The sequence below is a fragment of the Aythya marila genome (assembly GCF_965140915.1).
Source record: "Aythya marila genome assembly, chromosome: 2".
NCBI classification, from domain to species: domain Eukaryota; kingdom Metazoa; phylum Chordata; class Aves; order Anseriformes; family Anatidae; genus Aythya; species Aythya marila.
Genome location: NC_139043.1, coordinates 145,864,858 through 145,885,193, shown reverse-complemented (window position 1 = coordinate 145,885,193; position 20,336 = coordinate 145,864,858). Strand labels below are relative to the sequence as shown.

The window sequence follows — 20,336 nt, the reverse complement described above, 5'->3', positions numbered from 1 at the left end:
GGGTGAGAAAGCAACACGCCCCACAAAGTTGTGTGGGTGCCTCTCCACAACTGCTCGCTGTGGCGTTGACAAGCGGCCCAGTTCAGTGCTTGGTTCCTGGTTGTGTTTGTGGCAGGCTGGCCTGGTAACCCCTGCTGGAAGACTGGCTCTAAAACATGGCTGAAAACCTGAAATCCTTCAGCCACGGCTCTTCACTATCTCTTCACTCTTTGAAAATGCAGCCAGCAAAGCCCAAAGCTTCACTTGACTCTGCCCAAAGCATCATTAGCTCCTGTTGTGACGCATACCACTTGGTGCAAAGGCTCGCTTCATGCTGAATTTTGTTCTCCATGCTTTTTATTTTTCCTTTAGCTCTCCACTAACAGTTTCAGCACCCTGTTTACCTTTCTGGCTGCTGCTGCGAGGTGAGCAGAGGCTTGGGGAGGATGAGTCACGGTGACTGCAGCACCTCAGCACCTACAGCTGCACTCCAGCACCAGGCCTCCTTTTCCGATCTCTGTTCCTTCCCTTACATTGATGGATTCCAATTGCCCCTCAAAATACCCCATCAGCTTTCATTTTCAGTACCTTGACTAACTTTATCTCAGCAAGCTGTCGTGCTGCTGCTCACCATGCACAACCCAGGGGCTGGCACAGCTCTGCGGAGCTCCAAAGGGAGCAATTTAGGAACTGCTGACGCTGTTTTCCATGTGGTAACGTCATGCTGATCAAGCCTGAATTTCAGGATGCATAATTTATCAACTGACCATATTTATTCGGGATTGAGTGGACTTTGCTTTTGTCCAGAACACAAAAGCTGGTTCCAGACAGCAGAAAAACCAGCAGCAGGGATGGGAGAGCAGGGGCGTACGACCTGAGTGTGAAGGAGAGAGATGACACAGACATCCCCATTATCAGGAGGGAGCAATTATAACCACGCTCAAGCGTGCTTAATCAAAACCATGTCGCTGTTCAACAGGAACAGAGCTCGGGCAGTACCCCATGTTACTGTTTCATTACTCCAGGTATTAGTGGGATTGTTCTAGGAGTAAAGGCTTTGAGTGCTCTTCAGCCATTACAAAGCATTTACATCTTCAGGAAATGACGCACTCCTCTTTGCTTCAGCTGCAGAACAGAATAGTTAAGCCTCTGCTCACATCATTCCCCAAAGAGGCACTATAATTACGCTGGCGATATCTAACATCACATTTTACTACCACTGTCAGGACAATCATGTTATACATTACAAAATCCAGCGGCTGACCCAAGACTAATCAGGTAGTTTCTGTGTTCCAGGTGAACAATCCCCAGAAGACCAGGAACACTTAACCTACACGACAAATTTCTCAGACCAGCTCCAAGAAATGTGATACTTTAATGCATCGCTCAGCTCCCCACACTACCACCAAGCCACCTACGAGCAGAGAAGGCAACTGGCTTCCTATTTCCTCCCCCCCCTTAGCATTTGGTTGCCTTTTTTATTTTTAAAGCTACAACCTCACTATATATAGCTTATATAATTATATATAGCTTAAGTAACTATATATAGCTTAAATAACTATATATAAGGAGTCATTTAATGAGTCTCGGTTTCAGGTCGCTCTTCCTTAGATGTATACACGTGATTTTTTCTCTCCTCTATATTTACCCCATCACAAAGACAGTTAACCATGCACTGGTTTAAAGGGAAAAATTTTTTTAAAGTGCTTAAACATGTATGTAAATCTAAGCACACTGATATTTCCTGATCAATCAGACCCTAATTAAAGCTCATTATCCAGAGATACACAAGAGAAATTGAAAAATCTACAGATATCAAATTTTATTTAAGTTAGCTGAGGGTGTGTATTTGGCTCAGGATTGCTTATCCTTGAATTTAAAAAAGAGTGACTGCAAATACTATTAAAGAATAGGAAAAGTAGTCAATCCTTTTAAAAGTGTCACAAATTTTGAAAACACTTGTATAAATTCTGTGAACTTTGTATAGCCTTAAATGGGCATCATTTAGTTACCATGAATAATGATATCTGAAAATATTAGTACTTCACCCTAAAGTTTACATGCATCATGAATGTGCTTATATTTAATTTCAAGAGGGTATCAAAAGTGATAATGGTTAGAAAAATATATACATTTTTGTCTCTTCTAGAAAAAAACATGGTCATTTGAAATAACTGTCAAATAAAATACTAAAATATCCCCTCCACAGATTTTTTTCCACAATCCAACATAAAATGTAGGATTATATACAGCTTATGCAATCTGTCATTTTTAAAACATATAGCCAAAGGTTTTTTTAAGTACAGAAAAACAAATTACTGCTCTCTAAACTCTTGGCTGCACCGATGCATGATTGTTTAGGCAAGCCAAAACAGGAAAGCCACATGGTGATACACAAAGCAGTCGTAAGAAAGGTAAGGAAAAAATGGAAGAACACAAGAACAAAAGAAAGCGTACTGGTTAAGGTAACATCGAGAGGAATATTGGCCAACAGTGGAATACATGGACTGTCAAGTAACATGCAGTAATTTCTACAGGAAGAAGAAAATATATTCCAAGTATTAAAAGGACACTTTCATGGTACTTCACATTTTTTTTTTAGAAGTAATATTAATGATTACTGTCTACTGGAAACAGCCTGGATTGAAGTTGCATTGGACACAGTTTGTTGCTGTGCTTCAGTTAGTGGCAGTATTGAACTCCAATTGCACACACACCGAGCAAAACAAAACAAAACCTCTACGTTTTTAAAAGGAAGCAAGATGGGAAGAAAGTTTCAAAAACCATGTGCTTTCAGTACCTGGGTGCAATGCAGTAGTCGACATGACCATGGTTTGATTAGTACTTGGTTAAAGTAATTCTGGTGTGAAGAATGATTTCAGAAGAGTAATATGGCATTTGCAACAGTGACTGACATTAAAGATACAGTGACATTCAGAATCTGAAATTCTTTAGTGTCCTTTTAAGTGCCAGCATACTAGTATCTTAGCTGCAAATGAAAAAGAACAGAAGCAGATCCTAATGAAATCACCCAAATCAAGAATTTTCTTACAATATTTGACAGAAATGAAGAAATATTTTATGGAACTATTGAACAGAAAGAAGCATGAAGGATAATAGCAGCATATGGTTTACAGTTTTCACTTTTCAGTTTATTAATATTAGTGGTGCAGTCTGCAATGGATAAAGCGAGGGGTGAAATTCTGACAAAACTGGCAATTGTCTACCATATGTCAACACTTAATTATGGTCCTTGTAAACAGCTAACTCCTCTTTGAATTTTAATTGCAAAGGAAAGAATATTTACATATAATATATATGTATATAACCACAAAACCAAAATTAAGTCAAATCCTGATCAAGGAAATCGCATTTTGAAGAAAACATAATATAATATTAAATAGTACGTGTCCAAAGATTTTAAAGGCATCGTGATCTTCATGTTTTCTTCTTCCAGTCATTTCCCCTTAATAGATTAGGGATTTCATTTCAGAGTAAATGAGTGGAAATATTATAGAGCAACTCCTGTAAAGTATAGCTCCACTACTGAAAAATGCTCGAGGCGTGGTAATCCAGGACTCTGACTTAAAGCAGAAATAAACAGCATATAGTGCCACAGCAAAGAAGTGGCCAATCAGTACCATTGGCTTAGGAGATAACCTGCATAAAAAAATGGAGAGATAAAATATGTAAATAAAAAGAACAAAAAAAATTATTGTCAAATTTTCAATTTACAAATTGAGCTGTTTACTCGAGATTACACACAACCCTCTGATGTAGGCAGCTGGGATCCTAATGTCATCTCAACTAGAAATAATAAATGAGTCTGATTGTCCTGGAGCTGCGACACCCCCTGTATTCCCTTCCAGAGGTTAGTCAATACACAGACTACTGGACATGAAGAGAAAGCAGGGGTGAATCTGTCTTCAGCAGCTCCCAAGAGGTTACACAGATATTTACCTGTTTTGCTGTTCCTTTTGCTGACTTGTGGGAGACCTCAGCTGTCACTACTCTCAGCTTTTCAAGCATGGAACACCTCCACCAGCTCCTCACTCAAACTCCCATGCCACCTATATAAACTCTCTAGCTTGTAGAGGACCTTTTAAAAAAGCTAAAAAGGCAGCGAAGACACGGCTGCAAATAACACTTCAGGCTTTAGTATAATTCTAAAAATATTGGCTCACGTTGACCGTTCTCCTCATGAAAAGTTGACTGACTGAGAGCAAAGCAGATTCTAAGCGAGGCTCACAATGCTTGATCTGGCTGACATTAACTATTATCAGCGCACTGAACTTACACAGACAGCAATCCAACAGGCCCCGAGACACATTCTCCACCAAGTCTGAAGTAATGGAAACAGGCTTTCTTCAGCTGATGCAAGGAATCTATAAAATTAATTAAAATGACTCAGCAAAGACTGTCAACAGATAGTGAAAACCTTTTCAGAAAATGCAACAAAGATATAAAATCCAGGCCTTTGGCACTTTGGTAGCTGTTGCTCTGTTAAATTCAGCTGGATTTGGAGATGGTTTTATTTAAGTACAGGTTAATCTTATGGAGTATCTACATATTCCTGAATACTAACTGACACAAGAACAAGTGATTTCAGTTATTTTGTGTTTTGTTACCAATATAAACACAAACATATACTAATATGCTCCTCTACATACACATCCCCTCCCCAGACATATCTATTTACCAAATTTGAATTAACCAGAAGTTATCTTTAAAATATATTTACCATCTGTGGCAGCAAAAAGTTCATAAAGTGCTTGGGCAAGAACATTCACTACAAAAGAATGAGACTTTTTTCTTGACCAGTAAAATGATTTTTTTGCCTGCAAAAGAAAAAAAACAAAAAAAACACCATATTTATATCAGGCAATATAGAACAGCATTGAAGTGATTTCTAAGTAGGTGATATGAGTCATAACCCATGTGAAAACACAGAGTGGATTTAGAGATACACTGGGTATGTTCCGAGCTAGGTCATTAAGGGACCTTGGATATTTGTTAAACCAGTTATGTGGCTCCTCTGACACTGAACATAGAAAAAAAGGGCAGTTTCAGGGTGTGCTTCATCTCATCCGATGGTAGTTGGCTGGAGTAATTCAGACACTGGAAAGATAATACTTGCTTATTTCTCCCTCTTGACTGAGAATAAATAGAAAATAACTGAAAGTCTCAGGTGATTAGCTGAGATATAGGTATCTGCATTTGGTCAGGTAAGTTCTGTATTGTCCTGACATTCCTTTTAAATGTTTCTCACTTCAAAACAAAACAAAACAAAAAAAAATCTTTTTTCTTTGAATAATTTATTTGTGGTCTGTAATTACTTTGGCTGTCATTTAGCCAAATCAATATGCCTGCCCTGATCAAAAGTGGTAAACAAATAAATCAGAAATCTTACCATCCACTGATCAGAATTTTTGGGTCTAAACCTTAGTGATGGTGCCGATTTCTGGGCAAGAAGGATGTCTTCTAACTCTCTATTGTGAGATTAACGTGGCAGGCAAGAGGCTGGTGGAGTGTCAAGAGGCACCTTGACAAACGAGGTGTACGTGTTCATTGTTCTTTAAGTACACTCATGCAAGGTAATGGTGCAAACCCGTCCAAACCCATCCCATATGAGCTCACTCTACGTTAACAAAAACACTACCAATGCAGGAACATCAGGTACTACGCTAGCAAAGCACAATGACGAGACACAACACACCAGTCTCCTGAAGCAAGATTGATCTGTAAGCCCTGTCTTGTATCTGCCTCACAGCCATAGCACTCAGTAATCACCACTGTTACTGACGAATGCCTAACGCATGATTTGTAAGAAGTATGAAGAACTGTGACTCACTAATAACTTACACGTCCCCCTGCTGCATAAAACTTTAAAGTGTGTCATCTAAAGTGGAACAGAAGTCACCTGAACGAAGTCCAAAATAAAGCTTTACCTTAAGAATATCAGAATCTTCATACAGGTCTGGAATATCCTGGAGCAAGCTCCTCCATATTTTGACATCGTTTAAAACAACACTCATTCCTCCACCAGTCAGAGGGTGTCTTATATTATATGCATCTCCCAAAAGAAGAACTCCTAAGTAGAAGAAAAAGATTAATGGACTACTGCCCAATCACTATATAATCTTACAACTCAAACCGTCTGTTACCAAGCTTATTGAGAATTCAATCCCATCAGGAAATAAGATGAATAACTAGGAACTGAAAAAAAATAAATATAAAGGGGGAAAAAAGAGATGTCCTTACTTTAACAAATTTAAAAACTTCAAAATACAAAAAGTTCAAAATATTTTCCCCTATATGTATGCATATGTGTATATCAAAGAATAAAAATACATAGAGTTCAAGGTAATTTCTTTTTTAAAGAACAAGTTTTCCTTAAAAAGACAAAACTTATATAAGCATGAGCAACTGAGTCATTTAAAACTAAAAACTGAAGCAGACATTGATTCAAAGTTTTGTGTATAAATAAGCATTCTAGTTAAACTGTGCCAAATGCATACATTTTCAAACTATTATCTTTTTCATAAAAGGATGAAATAGTTGTACTGAGCAACAAGCATAGATTTGTGCAAACATGGCCTTAAGTCCCAGAAGTTTATAATGCCACCCTCCCACCCTCTTTATTTTACGATACACACCTTTTTTGTTAACAGCTGAAGGAGGTAAGAAGCTTGCTGGCATAGTCCTTAAACGATCGTTCTGAACTGCTGCTAAAAATGGTTCCTTCAGGTGATCTGAAATAACCAATTTTTCAGTTACCCTACTTTGGTAGAATCTTAAATAATTTGCATACAACTCATTTTAACCTCTTCTCAGAGATGTAATCCTTCCAAACATCTAAACTCATGGATGTCAACTGAACAAACTGCTATTTGATGTGGAATTTACGTGAGAACAGTTACTGAAACAGGAACTGTACATATGGAAAAAAAAAAAAAAAAAGAAAAAAAAACACAAATACACAGTTCATTGGATTGAAGGAAGCGTGCCTTTTTGGCAGACTCTAATTGTGACAATCATGAAAGGATTTCATAAAAGTTTTGCAAACTTACCAGGTAGTTGTGGATGAATGTTCTCAATCATATATTCTTTTAAGTTTTTTGGCATTTTCCCTCGAATATCAACAAGGACTCGAGTCTCAGTTGAAGAAATCTGATAGATTAACACTGGACTAGTTTTAGCTAAAACAAGTTCAGCATAATTAGCTTTAAACTGTGATGCATCCTAAAAAGAAAAAGGGGAGAACAGTTGAAATTAATTAATAAAAGGATGCTAAACTTCAGATATACAAAATCATTTTCTGACATACTTCAAAATAAAATCCTGTATCAATATTAAGTTAATATCCTTTTATTAATATTATTAATATTTTATTAATATTTATTAATATATTTGAGTTAATTTTTTTTTCTTTAAATGAACAATAAGAGTGTTTTCAAGAAGAAAGTTCTGAACTTCTGTGTAATTACAATTCTTTTGGCAACACATTTTAATATTCATTAAAATACATTTTATATGTTTCATTTGAAAGCCTCACTAGTATTTAAAACATGCCACTGAAAACCTGTAATGTAATCAGTGTAGTGGCTTTTCATAAGATCATTTTTACTTCTATGAAGAAAGTTATAGGAGAGAAAGAAGGACACTAAGCTGTAGACAACTACACTTCTCATGCTTAAGCAAGTTTCCAAAAGTACAGAAAAAGAAGGCAGTTGTGCAGCAATAATTATAGGGATAAGGACCCCAAAAGTGCTGAAGCTCCTCCAACTCAGACTTCTGAGGCCAGTGGAAGTTCTGTAGTTTTTGTTCACTCTCCCTTCATTATTTTTTTGTTAATCCAACAGTTAACACAGCAGCTTTGGAAGACAACACAGTCAACCATCCAGCTACCAACCTGAATTCACACTTTTCCCACTCACATTTATAGATCCTGAAGGTTTATATGTACCCTGTTACAAGGTACCCCATTTTTAGGCAGGAACAGAGTTTTGGGTATTCTTCTGAGATATAAACACAGATAGTTTGACCCACAGCTGCTAGGATATCAGAAACTCAAGGTCTTTGCTCCCTGAACAAGTGCCATAATAAGAATCCTGTGTTACTATCTTTGGTATAGATATCTTAACATGAACTAGTCAAAACACCCATATCCAGAGTGACAACTTTACAAAGTAGGTTCCAGCACTGCCTACCTCTAATCCACAGATTAAAGCCAGTGCACACGTAGCAAACGGTTATGTGAGATCCTGAAACTTTTTTTTCCTTCAGTATTTTCCATAATCTGCTTCAGTGCTCAGTTTAAAGTAGCTATGTTGAAACCTAATCCAGTTGTTTAACCCTCTCTTGCTCAACTGCAGAGAAATTATCTGATTAGGTTTCTGGCTTTAAGAGTAGAGTTTGTTCTTAATCCAACTTTTAACCACAATATTCATGTAAAAAGAAATATGGCTCACAGATATTTAAATGTTTTGAAAATCTGACCTATACTTTTACCAAATATCCTAAATCTGCAAGTTCAGCTATCCCAGAGATGGGACAAAGTATACATCAATAATTTAAAAGTTAAAAAACAGAGATGCAAATTTCCAAGCACTTTTCAGTGTGGCGGAGAAACCGATAGAATAGCTGAACAAATGTTTAAAAGCACTGTTCTAACTGATTCTGTTGAAAAACATTTAATGTTAGAATTCAAGACAGTCCTTACAATAAAGTGTCAACAGTTGCTTTAACAAAGAGTGCTTAAGTCTTTCATTGAAATATTCTCTACCTACGTAAACTTCTGTAACTCTGCAGTTACATTTGATTAAAGTATTTCTTGCATAAATCTCCTTTCACAGACTTCTGGACATGTCTTTCATTTCACAAAACTCTACTATAAACTCCCCTTCTGTAGGAGCTCATATTAACAGGTTCTGTAGGCATCTATACATTTGGATGGAAAAAACAACCAAACAACAACAAAAAAAAACAACGCCACTAAACAAACAGGCCAAAGAGGTGTTGGAAAGAAAGCGTGTGAACATTTCCCAAGGACAAACAGGCAGCCAGTGGAGACCAGCAACCTGTTGATCCAGAGGAGCTAATAATACTTTATTATACACACAGGACTATATACACCCGAGGCACTCTCCAAACACCACTCAGAAGCTCCTGGAGTATCACTACAACCCTCTGCTCCTGATTACAAAGACAGGTTTGGCCTGCTAAGCACTGCTGCAGCCAAGCAACTTTGAATATGAGAGCCAGGTACACGAGTGAATAACTCAGTGTGCTGTACATGAATAGTTATCTGCCATTAATAACTGCAGATGAGTCTGTTATTAACAACAAATTAATGAATAAAAGGTGTTCCAAGCAATGCTTACTGTGACCTGTGTACCCCCTAAACACATGCTTGGCCCCCTTTTAGGGTAAAAGCAATTTCCAAAGCATATATACTAAATGGTGGTTTTTGGTACCACCTTGCAATGATCTTTCCAAGAACACTTGGATGCTGCAAGGCCTTTGTAAGACATCAGACTCTGGGATTCTTCTCATTTCTCAGTATAGTTCACAACAAAGACAATAAAAGATTATTGAGTGAAAGCCAGGCCCGCACTAAGAAGAGGTAGCATAGTGGCTTATATGCAGTAATACGCAGAAGTTACCTTCAAAATGCAACCAACAAAATGGGATGAAACAGTAACGTTGTTGGAGACCAGGTTCTTTCTAAATTTGGAGAAAAGTCCATCCGCTACAACAGTAAGAGGTGCATGAAGTTCCTGCAGCATAATAGAAAGACAGGATATTTTCAATTTTGTTTCGGAACAATGGGAAACAACACTCAAGCCCTCCTTATCAGTTGCCTGTTAGATGCTCTTCAAAACAATAAGCATGTAAGAGGTCCACAGACCACACCTATAAAATGTCTGTTAGAAATAAAATACTTTTGCTTTCCTCATCTTGATATTAAACTATTTATTCTGAAATTTAGCCCAACAATATTCTTCAGCTTTTTTAGACATGCAATCACATAACACAGTAATGGGGACTGTGTCAGAACTCTGATAAAATGGGACAAAAAACAGAATAATTGCTTCACTCAGCCTAAAATCCTGGTCAGGAAAACAAAAACCAAAGTGCAATAAACCAAAATGCAGTCAACATGCCCAGATCTCCATTCAAAGAACAAGCACTGGACTCTGAACAGTTCCTAGTATACTTAGGAACTATAAACAGAAATACTGTATATAGAGAAAATACAAAATAAAAACTGAGTAAACAGATTAGGTTCAGCCTGAACGCATGCACAAATTCCTAATGTTTAATACATACACTGTTTCCTAGCATGAGCGAATTATTCTGTTTTTTAAAATATATTTTAAAGCATTTTATTGTTATGATAATGTAACACCAGAATGAGAAAGCTTTTACAGGTAGATGTTTCTTCCCTCTATGTACAGAATTCTCATTGCCATTTGCAGTTAAATCACTGAATATACATAACTGAATATATAGATTTATAATGAGCATTAGTCCTTTGTCTTCACACACTTGCATAAGCAGAAAAAATAATTTGCCTTTTCAGCTTCCAGGTTGTAAGCAACAAGGCAAAACAAAAGCATACTGTGCTTCATTATTACTATTGGATAAAAGTGTCTGGTGAGGCACTGTGCTGGTTTTACCCAGTTGGGCAGTTGAGATCCACCACAACCACTCTCCTTCTCCCCTTCCTCAAAGGGAAGATGGGAGAAAATACAAAAGAAAGGGCTCAAGGGTTGAAATAAGGACAGAGAGATCATACAACAGGCATCATCACGGGCAAAAGAGACTCAAAGTAGAGAGATTATAAAATTTATTATCTATCACTAACAGACTAGAACAGCGAGAGATTAAAAACAACTGAAAACACCACCCACCCTCTTCCACCTCCTCCCCATGAGCACCACAGGGGAAAGGGCAATGGGGGCTGCGGTCAGTCCCTGACGCTTCGTCTCCACCGCTCCCTCACGGTCCCTCTCTGCCCCTGCTCCCCATGGGGTCCCTTCCCATGGGATGCCCCCGAACTGAGCCTACGGGGGCTGCCCACAGGCAGCAGCTCTTCAGGAACTGCTCCCACACGGCTCCGTCCCACGGGGTCCATCCCCCGGGAGCAAACTGCTCCAGCACGGGTCCCCCACGGGTGGGCGGCAGCTCCCCCGAGACCCCCTGCTCCTGCGTGGGCTCCTCTCCACAGGCTGCAGCTCCAGCCCGGGGCCTGCTCCTGCGGGGGCTCTCCATGGGCCGCAGCCTCCTCCAGGCCACATCCACCTGCTCCACCAGAGGCTCCTCCACCCATGGGGGGGCTGCAGCGTGGAGATCTGCTCCATGTGGGACCCATGGGCTGCGGGGGGACAGCCTGCTCCACCAGGGGCCTCTCCACAGGCCTCAGGGGAACTGCTGCTGCCTGCCTGGAGCACCTCCTGCCCTCCTGCTGCACTCAGCTGGGGGGCTGCAGGGTGGTTCTCACTTCTTGCTCTCCCAGCTGCTGTGTCACAGCAGGTTTTTTCTTTCCCTTTCTTAAATCTGCTCTCACAGATGTGCAAATATCACTTACTGCCTTGGTTCTGGGTAGTGGTGGATCCCTTTGGAGCTGGCTGAAACTGGCCCTTATCTAACATGAGGAAGCTGCTGGATGCTTCTCACAGAGGCCACCCCTGCAGCCCCCTGCTACCAAAACCTTGGCCCAAAAGCCCCATGCAGGGGCTTGTAGATGTGAACTGTACATCTACATGGAATGAGCTCCTCTAAGCGCAGTTCTCTCCTGCAGAGCAGTGGGACTCAGTCACTTGTGTGACACGATCTTTACAACTTTTTCTGAGTGAACTTGGACAAAATGAGAGTAAATATATACGTAATATATATTTTAAAAATGTATTTATATCCCTGAATAATATACGTGTTTCTAGTCCCTGAGCTTACAAAAGTGAGTTCAGAAACAGCCCATGAGACAGAGCTAACATAACCTCTTTCCTATTGCAAGCTCTAATTATTCCTGCAATTAGAGCAAGGTCTCCTGCCCATATGGATTCCCTGTTGTTTAATGAGCTGAATACTCATACTACATTTTTTCCACAGTCAACACACTAAGACCTTTCCTCTGTTTAATTGCCTCTTTTTGATAAATTTTATAACTTGGCTTTTATCATGCTGGCTAAATTAAACCTCATTTAACAGAACAAAAACCTCAAAGGTAATTTGATGGAGACTGGAGATGTGGAGAATTGAAAGTCACAGACATACAACATACATTATCCTCCTTTCCTTAGGAAAGCAGGCTAAGGAACAGACACAAGCTCTCCCCCACCCCAGTAGTTCCCCAGCTGTAAAAATTAACAGATGGTGTAAGAAAATTCTGATAAAAAATTCTTCTGTGTTTCCCACATTTCCATAATCAAAGGCTATAACGGACAGCAAATAATATCACTCTTTCCAGCCATGGAACATCAGCATTCAAAGCAAAATGTGAATTTGCATATCCCCATTGTACAGACGGGAAACTCAAGGCTTTAAGAACAACATCAATGCTCTCAGAAATATTATCAGCTAAAACACTTATCACCCTACCACTGGTCACATAGGTCATATTTAAAATTACAACAATAAAATCCATAAATGTGTTTTATGGAAACATTTTATGTGAGAATTTCCATTTTCATTTCTAAACGATCTAAAGATGAGAGATTTCGTTAGCAATGCCTAGAACTGAATCCGCCAACTACTCAGAAGCTTTCTGCATCTTGTACGTAGGGCAGCAGAGCACAGACAGGAGATTCCTGCCTCCCCCATCAGAGCACATCTGAAGACACTTAGTACATAACTTTAGGCAGCAAAGGAATTTTAAAGCCATGAAAGTGGAAACTTTCAAATTTGGCTTTTCTAGAGAGTAGGCAGTATATCCAGAACTTCAGAACTGGTCTCTCCTAAACTTATTATATTTTCACTCAGTTTCATAGCATTTAGGCAGCAATTTAGTGTTAGTTGGGGCAAAGAACAATCACAGGCAATTGAAATAGGCCAGAATTCTCTTTCTGTGATTCAGTGACTGGACACAACTATATTCTGACCTTTAGACACCTCAGTCAATGGTGGAGGTACACGTGGAAATGTAGACCACTGTGTACAAACAAAGCATCAATTGCTTTTTCCATCAGTAACTTTCAAAAGATTTTAAGCTCCAGACATACAAACACGGAAGAAAAAAACAAACTGAATTCTCCAGAGACACTGATATCAGAAGCTGTGCAAGAAGTTATAAAAAGAATTCCCATATGCCAGGACTGCATCCACTAGAAAGCAATCTCCCTTTATTAAAGCTTTCACCTCCTCGGTAATTGCAGTTTCTCTGCACCACTGATCTGAAATAGCAATGTTTCTGAAATTCTATATACATATAATTCTACTCCCACAGCAGTTAAACGAAGTTCAAAACAGAAAACTGTCTCACCTTGGTATCTCCAGTTTCCTTGTCCTTGTACTGAACACCCACAACGCAATCATCTTCTTCAAGCAGTTGTAACACAGTCCCTTCAATGAATTTTGCACTGGAGTAAAACAGAGGAGTTAGAACAGAAGGGAAGAGGATTAAGGATGCATTTCAAGGCACTAGGCACAGAAGAAAAACCTGATTTCCACTAATCTCTGCCAACACATTTTTTTTTAAATATTACAAAGAAGTGTCCTCAACCACTATTCCAAAGCCATACTAAGTGTCAAAAAGTGCTTCTCATTAATTTCAGTTCACCATGGCCATTTGGCTTGACATTTGAGGATATTCTAAAACCATAATGCTTAATGTAAACACCCTGCCACTTGGCAGAATCCCCAGTTTTGCCTCAGGTGCTCCATGGCCACATGAGAGACACAGGGAGGAGTCTGACACCTATTTACAGTCAGAAGTCAGCCAGCTGAGTCATCTCTGCTGAATGGTGAGAAATGCTGACACTCCAAGTGCAAGAGAAGAGCAAGATCCAAAGCAGCACTGCAATAATTAACAGGAACCTAATTTTAAAATCTAGATGATTTGGGACTATTCTTTGTGAGTTCTGTAAACTATCTAACCTGTTTAGGACAGAAACATAAAGATCTGATAACGCTTATGATCAGAGTTTGAACAGAGCATCCCTTGCATTTTACCTCCCAACCAGAGCTACCTGGGTTTCACAAACTATGTTTCTGCCCACTTAAATCCCTTGTGGGGTCTGAGCTGTTAAATCTGATCCCAGCAGTTCAGGCCAGCTTGAAACAGACACTCTCTCTACTTCACAAATATTTTCATATCCATATGGAACACAGCTTCAAGAAATGAGATGAAGACCCATATGAGCATATGACAGCTTGGTACTTTAGGCTCTCAAGGGAAACACGAGTGATTGAATTCATGTCTTTGCTACAGCTGACCACCACAGAAATTTCAGAGCAGATCTCCCACATCCCAGCTGAGTGCCCTAATCCACATGCCAGTTGTGCCAAAATTTCTTAGCCACAAATGGGCTTCATAAGCAGTTCATGTTCCTAGGCATTCCCAGAGTACATCTGTCAAATTAAACCTCACAAGTAAGATGTGGAAGTGACCAGCTTAACTTTTCCAGGCAACAAGCGGGTGGGCTTTATCAAAATACGAATGGTTATGCATAAGCACACCAACAGGAACTTCAACAGCAAGGGAATGCAGCAACCTGTTAGTTAACAGCAGGTGAACCAGTTCTGTGGATCCTACTGGCTTTTATATTTCTTCTATAGCTGTTATGTCATTTATTGAAGTGCTTACTTCCTTTTCTGATTCTAATCCACTAAAAAATAATTAACTAATGATGCCCTACCTCTTTTCTCTGTGGAATCAATTTTACTCATCTGAAATTAATTCATATTGCTTAATACAGATAAAGAGGACATAGAATCATAGAATTACTTTTGTAGTGGGCTAGAATCAGAAAAAGAAGCACTTAATAACTATAAAAGAAATATAAAAATATATATTAATCAGTAATTATTCCCTATATTTTCATAACTTATAAGATGAAAAACAAAGCTTCCCAGCACTATTAAGAGTATTTGATCTCCCCTGAGCTTTGATTTAACATGCAGTTTTCTGTGCTATAACGAAAATGGAAAGCAAACATATCCAAAATGAACATTAAATAAAGTGTGGAAGAAGGGGTAACGATTGAATTCATGACTCAAACATAATCTTTTAAGCAGAAATTTATAAAAGCTTATGTACAGCTCATGGAGTACCCTACAAATTCAACAACAGATGTCCAAATTTCAGTGAACTTGAAGCCTTAAGAAGAAAGCTTTAGCTTTTATCACTAGTAAATGCAATTGTCATTGATTTTAACTGCATTTCAGAGTTGCTGTATTTTAGTGTTAATAATTCATATCACATAAAAGCTATGATAAGAGAAAGTAATTTTCCAGCTCAGAATAAAGACATGCAAAGTAAAAAGAAGATAATGCCTTGTGTATTTCTCTGGTAAGCAGTATTTATGTAAAGAAAAAAAAACAAACAAACAGTACCAAATAGAAACAGCATCCAGAATCTATTCTGTTTTAAGAAAAGTTACCTTCTATCTCTTTTATACAAGGAAGTGATCAGTTAAAGTGGAAATACCAAACACTACTTTTTATTTCATTGTGAAGAGGACGCATCTTCAAGATTCTAAAATGCAGAGGTTACTGGCAGTAGCTCTTTCCAGGTATTTAGTGCTCCTTTCTAGCTATTTCGTTTGACTTCTTGTTAGCAGAAAAAGCAGAACATGCAAATGTAAAATAAGTTTGTTCTCTTGCATGCATCATAAACAACACCTCTAGAAGAAATGACACCAGGTGTATCGTACATTTCTTTACCAAAGAAGTTCTATGCATTGCTCCCTGAGAAGAGGTCGCTGCTTCTGGTAAATATCAAACCCAAGAATCAGAAGAAGAGAATCAGCTTTTAGCCCTGGACTATTCTCTCACATGGACAGGCCAGCATCTTGCCTCACATTTAAAGCCTATATTCCCATAAGTCTTACAATTAATTTATCCCAAAGGTGAATGTATGAAGTATACTCCATTCATGGGTCTGTCTACAGAAAACAGAAAGAGTAACTACAGCTGTCACTTTGTCTCAGCCTCATCCACTGGAACCCTCTGTGTTGGGACAGAACAAAATGGACAGGGAACCTCTCTGACCCTGGGAACCATGCTACAGCATCTCAGGATCCAGCCTGTGACATTCACTACCACAATGAGACTCACTTGGGCTCTGCCATAGCTGCCTTTCGGAGCCCCATGATGAACTTGCCATGGTGAAAAGACCTTCCACTGACAACACGGCCATCTTCAGATGTTGGATAAGGAATTTCAACCTCCGACTTGGTCTCTATGTCATGAATTACATAGCCATTTACTGTTTGTGCATCGATACCTTCTACCGTATCTGCAAAATAAAAGCCAACAGAAGAGTTTTAAAAAGCCTTTTAAAAGCTTGATTATGTATTATAAGTTTTTATTTATGTAAACTCCCATTTTCTTAATCAAAACATAAACAAGTGAGGAAAGAATATTTTAAAATGCTTTTAATTCAATTAATTTAATTCAAATATACATCACAGGTAATCTATTTCTTCATCTTCCCCGTAGACATGCTTCTTCTAAAAACATAGTTGAGTGCAGTACCTGTTGTGTTATAGATAAAAGTACGGTTTGAAATGCACTCACCTTCAAGACCCAAATCTCTAAGTGCATTGAAGCCTCCAGGTTGCAACAATTCTCCAACTATCCTGTCGGGTTCTTTCAGATCCCTCTCAATTACAGTCACTTTCCTTCCATCCCGTGAGAGCACTGCGGCCAAGGAAGAACCAAGGACACCCGAACCCACGATGATAATTTCTGGATCGTACTGTGGTGATAAGGCTGTATTTGTGGCAGTCTCTGTCAGATGAATGTCTGAGCAGTTTACTTCTATTTTACCCTGCAGAAAAGAAAGACAAAGTTACATGTGCTGATAATATCTGTACCAAAACCTTTCCAGAGGGCTGACCTTGGACTAGTTCTACTTTCATCCTGCAGACTGAGAGCTTTTGTGGTTGGACGGCAGCTTACTGTTTAAGTTTTGTTTAAAATGAGACCAGTCACACTCGACAATGCAACAAAAACAAATCCTAGAACCGTTTGGGTGGAAGGGACCTTAAAAATCACCTAGCTCCAACCCCCTGCCACGGGCAGGGACAGGTTGCTCAAATCAAGCAGGGAAAACAAAACAAACTAATTAAGACTCTATCAGGGAGTGTAGTGATAGGACAAGGGGAAATGGCTTTGAACTAAAAAGGGGTACATTTAGGTTAGATGTATGGAAGAAATTCTTCACTCAGAGGGCAGTGAGGCCCTGGCACAGGCCGCCCAGAGAAGCTGTGGATGCCCCATCCCTGGAGGTGCTCAAGGCCAGGCTGGATGGGGCTTTGGGCAGCCTGGTCTGGGGCGAGGTGTCCCTGCCCAGGGCAGGGGGGTGGAACTGGGTGGGCTTTAAGGTCCCTTCCAACCCAACCCATTCTGTGATTCTAAGACACCTGCTTACAACTGCCATCCTGATCAAAGAGGAACCATTAACATAACCATGGTCTCAGATATCCTCAAAGTCAAGTTCCTACAAAAGGCAGTAAACCAAGGCCGCCCCATATTCTTGATCTATGAAGTAATATTCCAATGCCTTCGTATCAGTGAGTTCCTACTACATGGCGGACTTTGCACTGAGCAATTTAAAAAATTACCATATCCACTGGAAAATGTATTTTTCTGATTTTATTGTAAGTGAACCTGTGTGTCAAAAAATAATAATGGAAATACTCAGCAAGGAAAAATGTCAGGAGAAACTGCTATGTAGGAAATGTTATAAAGAAGTGGTCCTAGAATGAAAGCTCATCAAACAGTCAAAAATACGTGCAAAATTACCATATTGCATGGTACAATGGCCGACATTTAACTGCCCAGATGTGACATACTTCACATTACACACCAATTAACGTGTACCTGGTACCTGATGACCAAATATGCTGTAGTAACCTCATAGCAATATTTAATCACTCAGTCTTCAAAGTGAGAAAAAGTTCCAGCACAAACCTGCAAGTTGTTTCTCCAGCCACTAGAATGAAGCCTGGAGTCCAATCCACTCTTTTACAAATGCCTCAGCACTTCGTTGCTGACAGCAGTAAAAATACGATTACATCAGTGAAATGAATGGCCAGAACAACGCAGACACCAGGATTTCTAGGGGCATTGTGTCATGTTTATACCTACCACTCAGCAAGGGCGTGCAAAAATAACAGTATGAATTTGAGCAATGCAAGAAATGGGGGGAAAGGCAGGCTTTTACCAGCAAAATCAAATAAAATCTGGGACCTACCAAAAAATTTCATGGGGCACGCATCCAAAAAGTTTCAAGTTCTTTTGTGCAAGGGGTCAGTGCTCAGCTGAAACATGCCCAGAAGTGCTCAGGCAGGTAGCCAAGCAGTGCTGACCCGCAGAGGTACTGCATATGCATGTCCACTTGGTGCTCTTAGATTGCAGCACCGCTGCCAAACCCCAGCTCTCCCCAGTGCTCCCAGCAAGCCTGGTGAGCTGGGCACAGCTCACCACACTGCCTACTTGAGCTTGGGCTCTGTGATATTGTGCAAGCACTGTTTTAGCAGGAACTCCCAAATAAATGTATCTGCAGCTCTCCAGACAAACGTGCTGTATGCAGAACTATAAGGATGGTACCCACAGAATCCCAGAATATCTGAGGCCGGATGGGATGGTGCTTTGGGGACCATCCTCAAGCAGGGACACCCAGAGCAGGGTGCCCAGGTCCACGTCCAGGTGATTTTTTAAGATCTCCAATGAAGGAGACTCCTCAGCCTCCCTGAGCAACCCGTGCCAGTGCTTCGTCCGTACAGAAATGCTTCCTGCTGTTCAGATGAAACCTCCCATGTTGAATTTGTGCCTGTTTCCTCTTGTCCTGGCACTGGGCAGCACTGGCTCTGTCCTTGTTATACCTTCAGCAATGTGTACATGTCCTCCCACGAGATGCTCCGCTCTAATCCCCACCACAGACCTCCAGTCGAATCCACCCTTCTGCTAGTCCCAAAACCCCCTTACTACAACCCTCCCTTCGAGCAGTCTCACGCCAGTCGACTTCACAAAACCCCTATAAACAAGTTTCTCCCTTCCCTTTTCCCCAAAAAAACAACACCGAGCACAACCCACCAGCCACCCGGGGGGACATCAAGCCAAACCCTCCCCAACCCTCGCTGCCCTCAGCGGGGCACACCAGCAAGGTGAAGCCATCCCCACCCCACATGCTGCCACCCCCCAACCCCATTTACCTTTCGGGCTTCGGGGGCCTCAAACCTCCGAGCCCCAGCGTTGGGCTTGGCCCAGAAGAAGCCAACGAGCGGCAGAGCCGAGAGGAGGTCGGAGAGCATCCCCGGGTGGCTCTTCTGCCGCTGCTGCTGCTGCCTGGGGCCCCCGAAATGGTACCTGTAGGACAGCAGCAAGCCCAGGGAGAAGAAGAGGAAGGCGGAGAGCAGCAGCTCCTTGTTGGCGTAGCTCAGCAGGTCCCCGCACTTCTTGTACACGTAGATGAAGGAGGCGATGCCCAGGAAAGTCCACATCGCGCCCTGGGGCGGCTTCCCCCTGCAGCCGTTACCGCCGGCTGGTGCTCCCCAAATGAATTGATTGATTAATTAATTTATTTATTTATTAAGGGAGATATTAATTAGGGAAACGGAGGCTTGCGGTGCGATGGAAGGAGGGGGGGGGCAATCCCAGCCCCAGCTCCAAAAGGGGATCCTATAAAAACCTGCCCTCGGATGTCTTCTTAAAAACCCCAAGGACCTGCACAGCACCTGCAGTGCATTCCAAAAAAATAAAAATAAAAACAAAATAATAAAAAATGAAATTATATATATAAAAAAATAATTCTTGCAGCACCTGGGCTGCCGCAAGGGATGCTCACGGAGCTCAAGGCTTCTCGCTATGATGATTCCCTTCCCTAATCTGGCTGTGGGGCCGCCCCTTTGCTGTGCCCAGCCTGCCCCTATCCCCTTATCCCCTATCCCCTATTCCCTGTCCCTTGCCCCCTGTCCCTGTCCCCTACCCCGGTCCCAGCCGGGGGGGGGGGATCAGGGGTGGGAGGGGGGAGCGGGCTGGCGCCAAAGTGGGCGGGGCTATGCTAATGAGCCTCTAGCCCCGCCTCTCCCTCGGCACCGCGCGCCCCGTGCCCCAGCGGCGGCTGGCCAATCGGCGGTGCTATGCCGAGATGGCGCTATGGCCCGGTGCCCAATCAGAGGGCGCGGGAG

General features: G+C 40.8%; 1 protein-coding gene across 1 annotated transcript; it reads right to left on the bottom strand.

The window, feature by feature from the left end:
• Positions 1–1,481: 1,481 nt before the first annotated feature.
• Positions 1,482–20,077, bottom strand: SQLE (squalene epoxidase). The gene is made up of 11 exons (XM_082752774.1): positions 19,362–20,077; positions 16,720–16,972; positions 16,258–16,438; positions 13,463–13,559; positions 9,645–9,758; positions 7,050–7,221; positions 6,636–6,731; positions 5,928–6,070; positions 4,721–4,817; positions 4,277–4,364; positions 1,482–3,639 (listed from the first exon to the last, which is right to left on the bottom strand). Exons 1-11 carry the CDS (start codon positions 19,647–19,649, stop codon positions 3,447–3,449), a joined length of 1,722 nt encoding a protein of 573 aa, XP_082608900.1. The 5' UTR covers positions 19,650–20,077; the 3' UTR covers positions 1,482–3,446.
• Between the last annotated feature and the right edge of the window lie 259 nt (positions 20,078–20,336).

Bases quoted from the DNA above. Each gene is read 5' to 3' on its own strand.
- SQLE (XM_082752774.1), bottom strand. From the start codon at position 19,649: ATGTGGACTTTCCTGGGCATCGCCTCCTTCATCTACGTGTACAAGAAG. The intron at 16,973-19,361 runs GTAAATGGGGTT...TCTTTTCTGCAG, and splicing joins AGGCCCCCGAAGCCCGAAAG to GGTAAAATAGAAGTAAACTG. The intron at 4,818-5,927 runs GTAAAGCTTTAT...TTTCTTTTGCAG, and splicing joins AAGATTCTGATATTCTTAAG to GCAAAAAAATCATTTTACTG.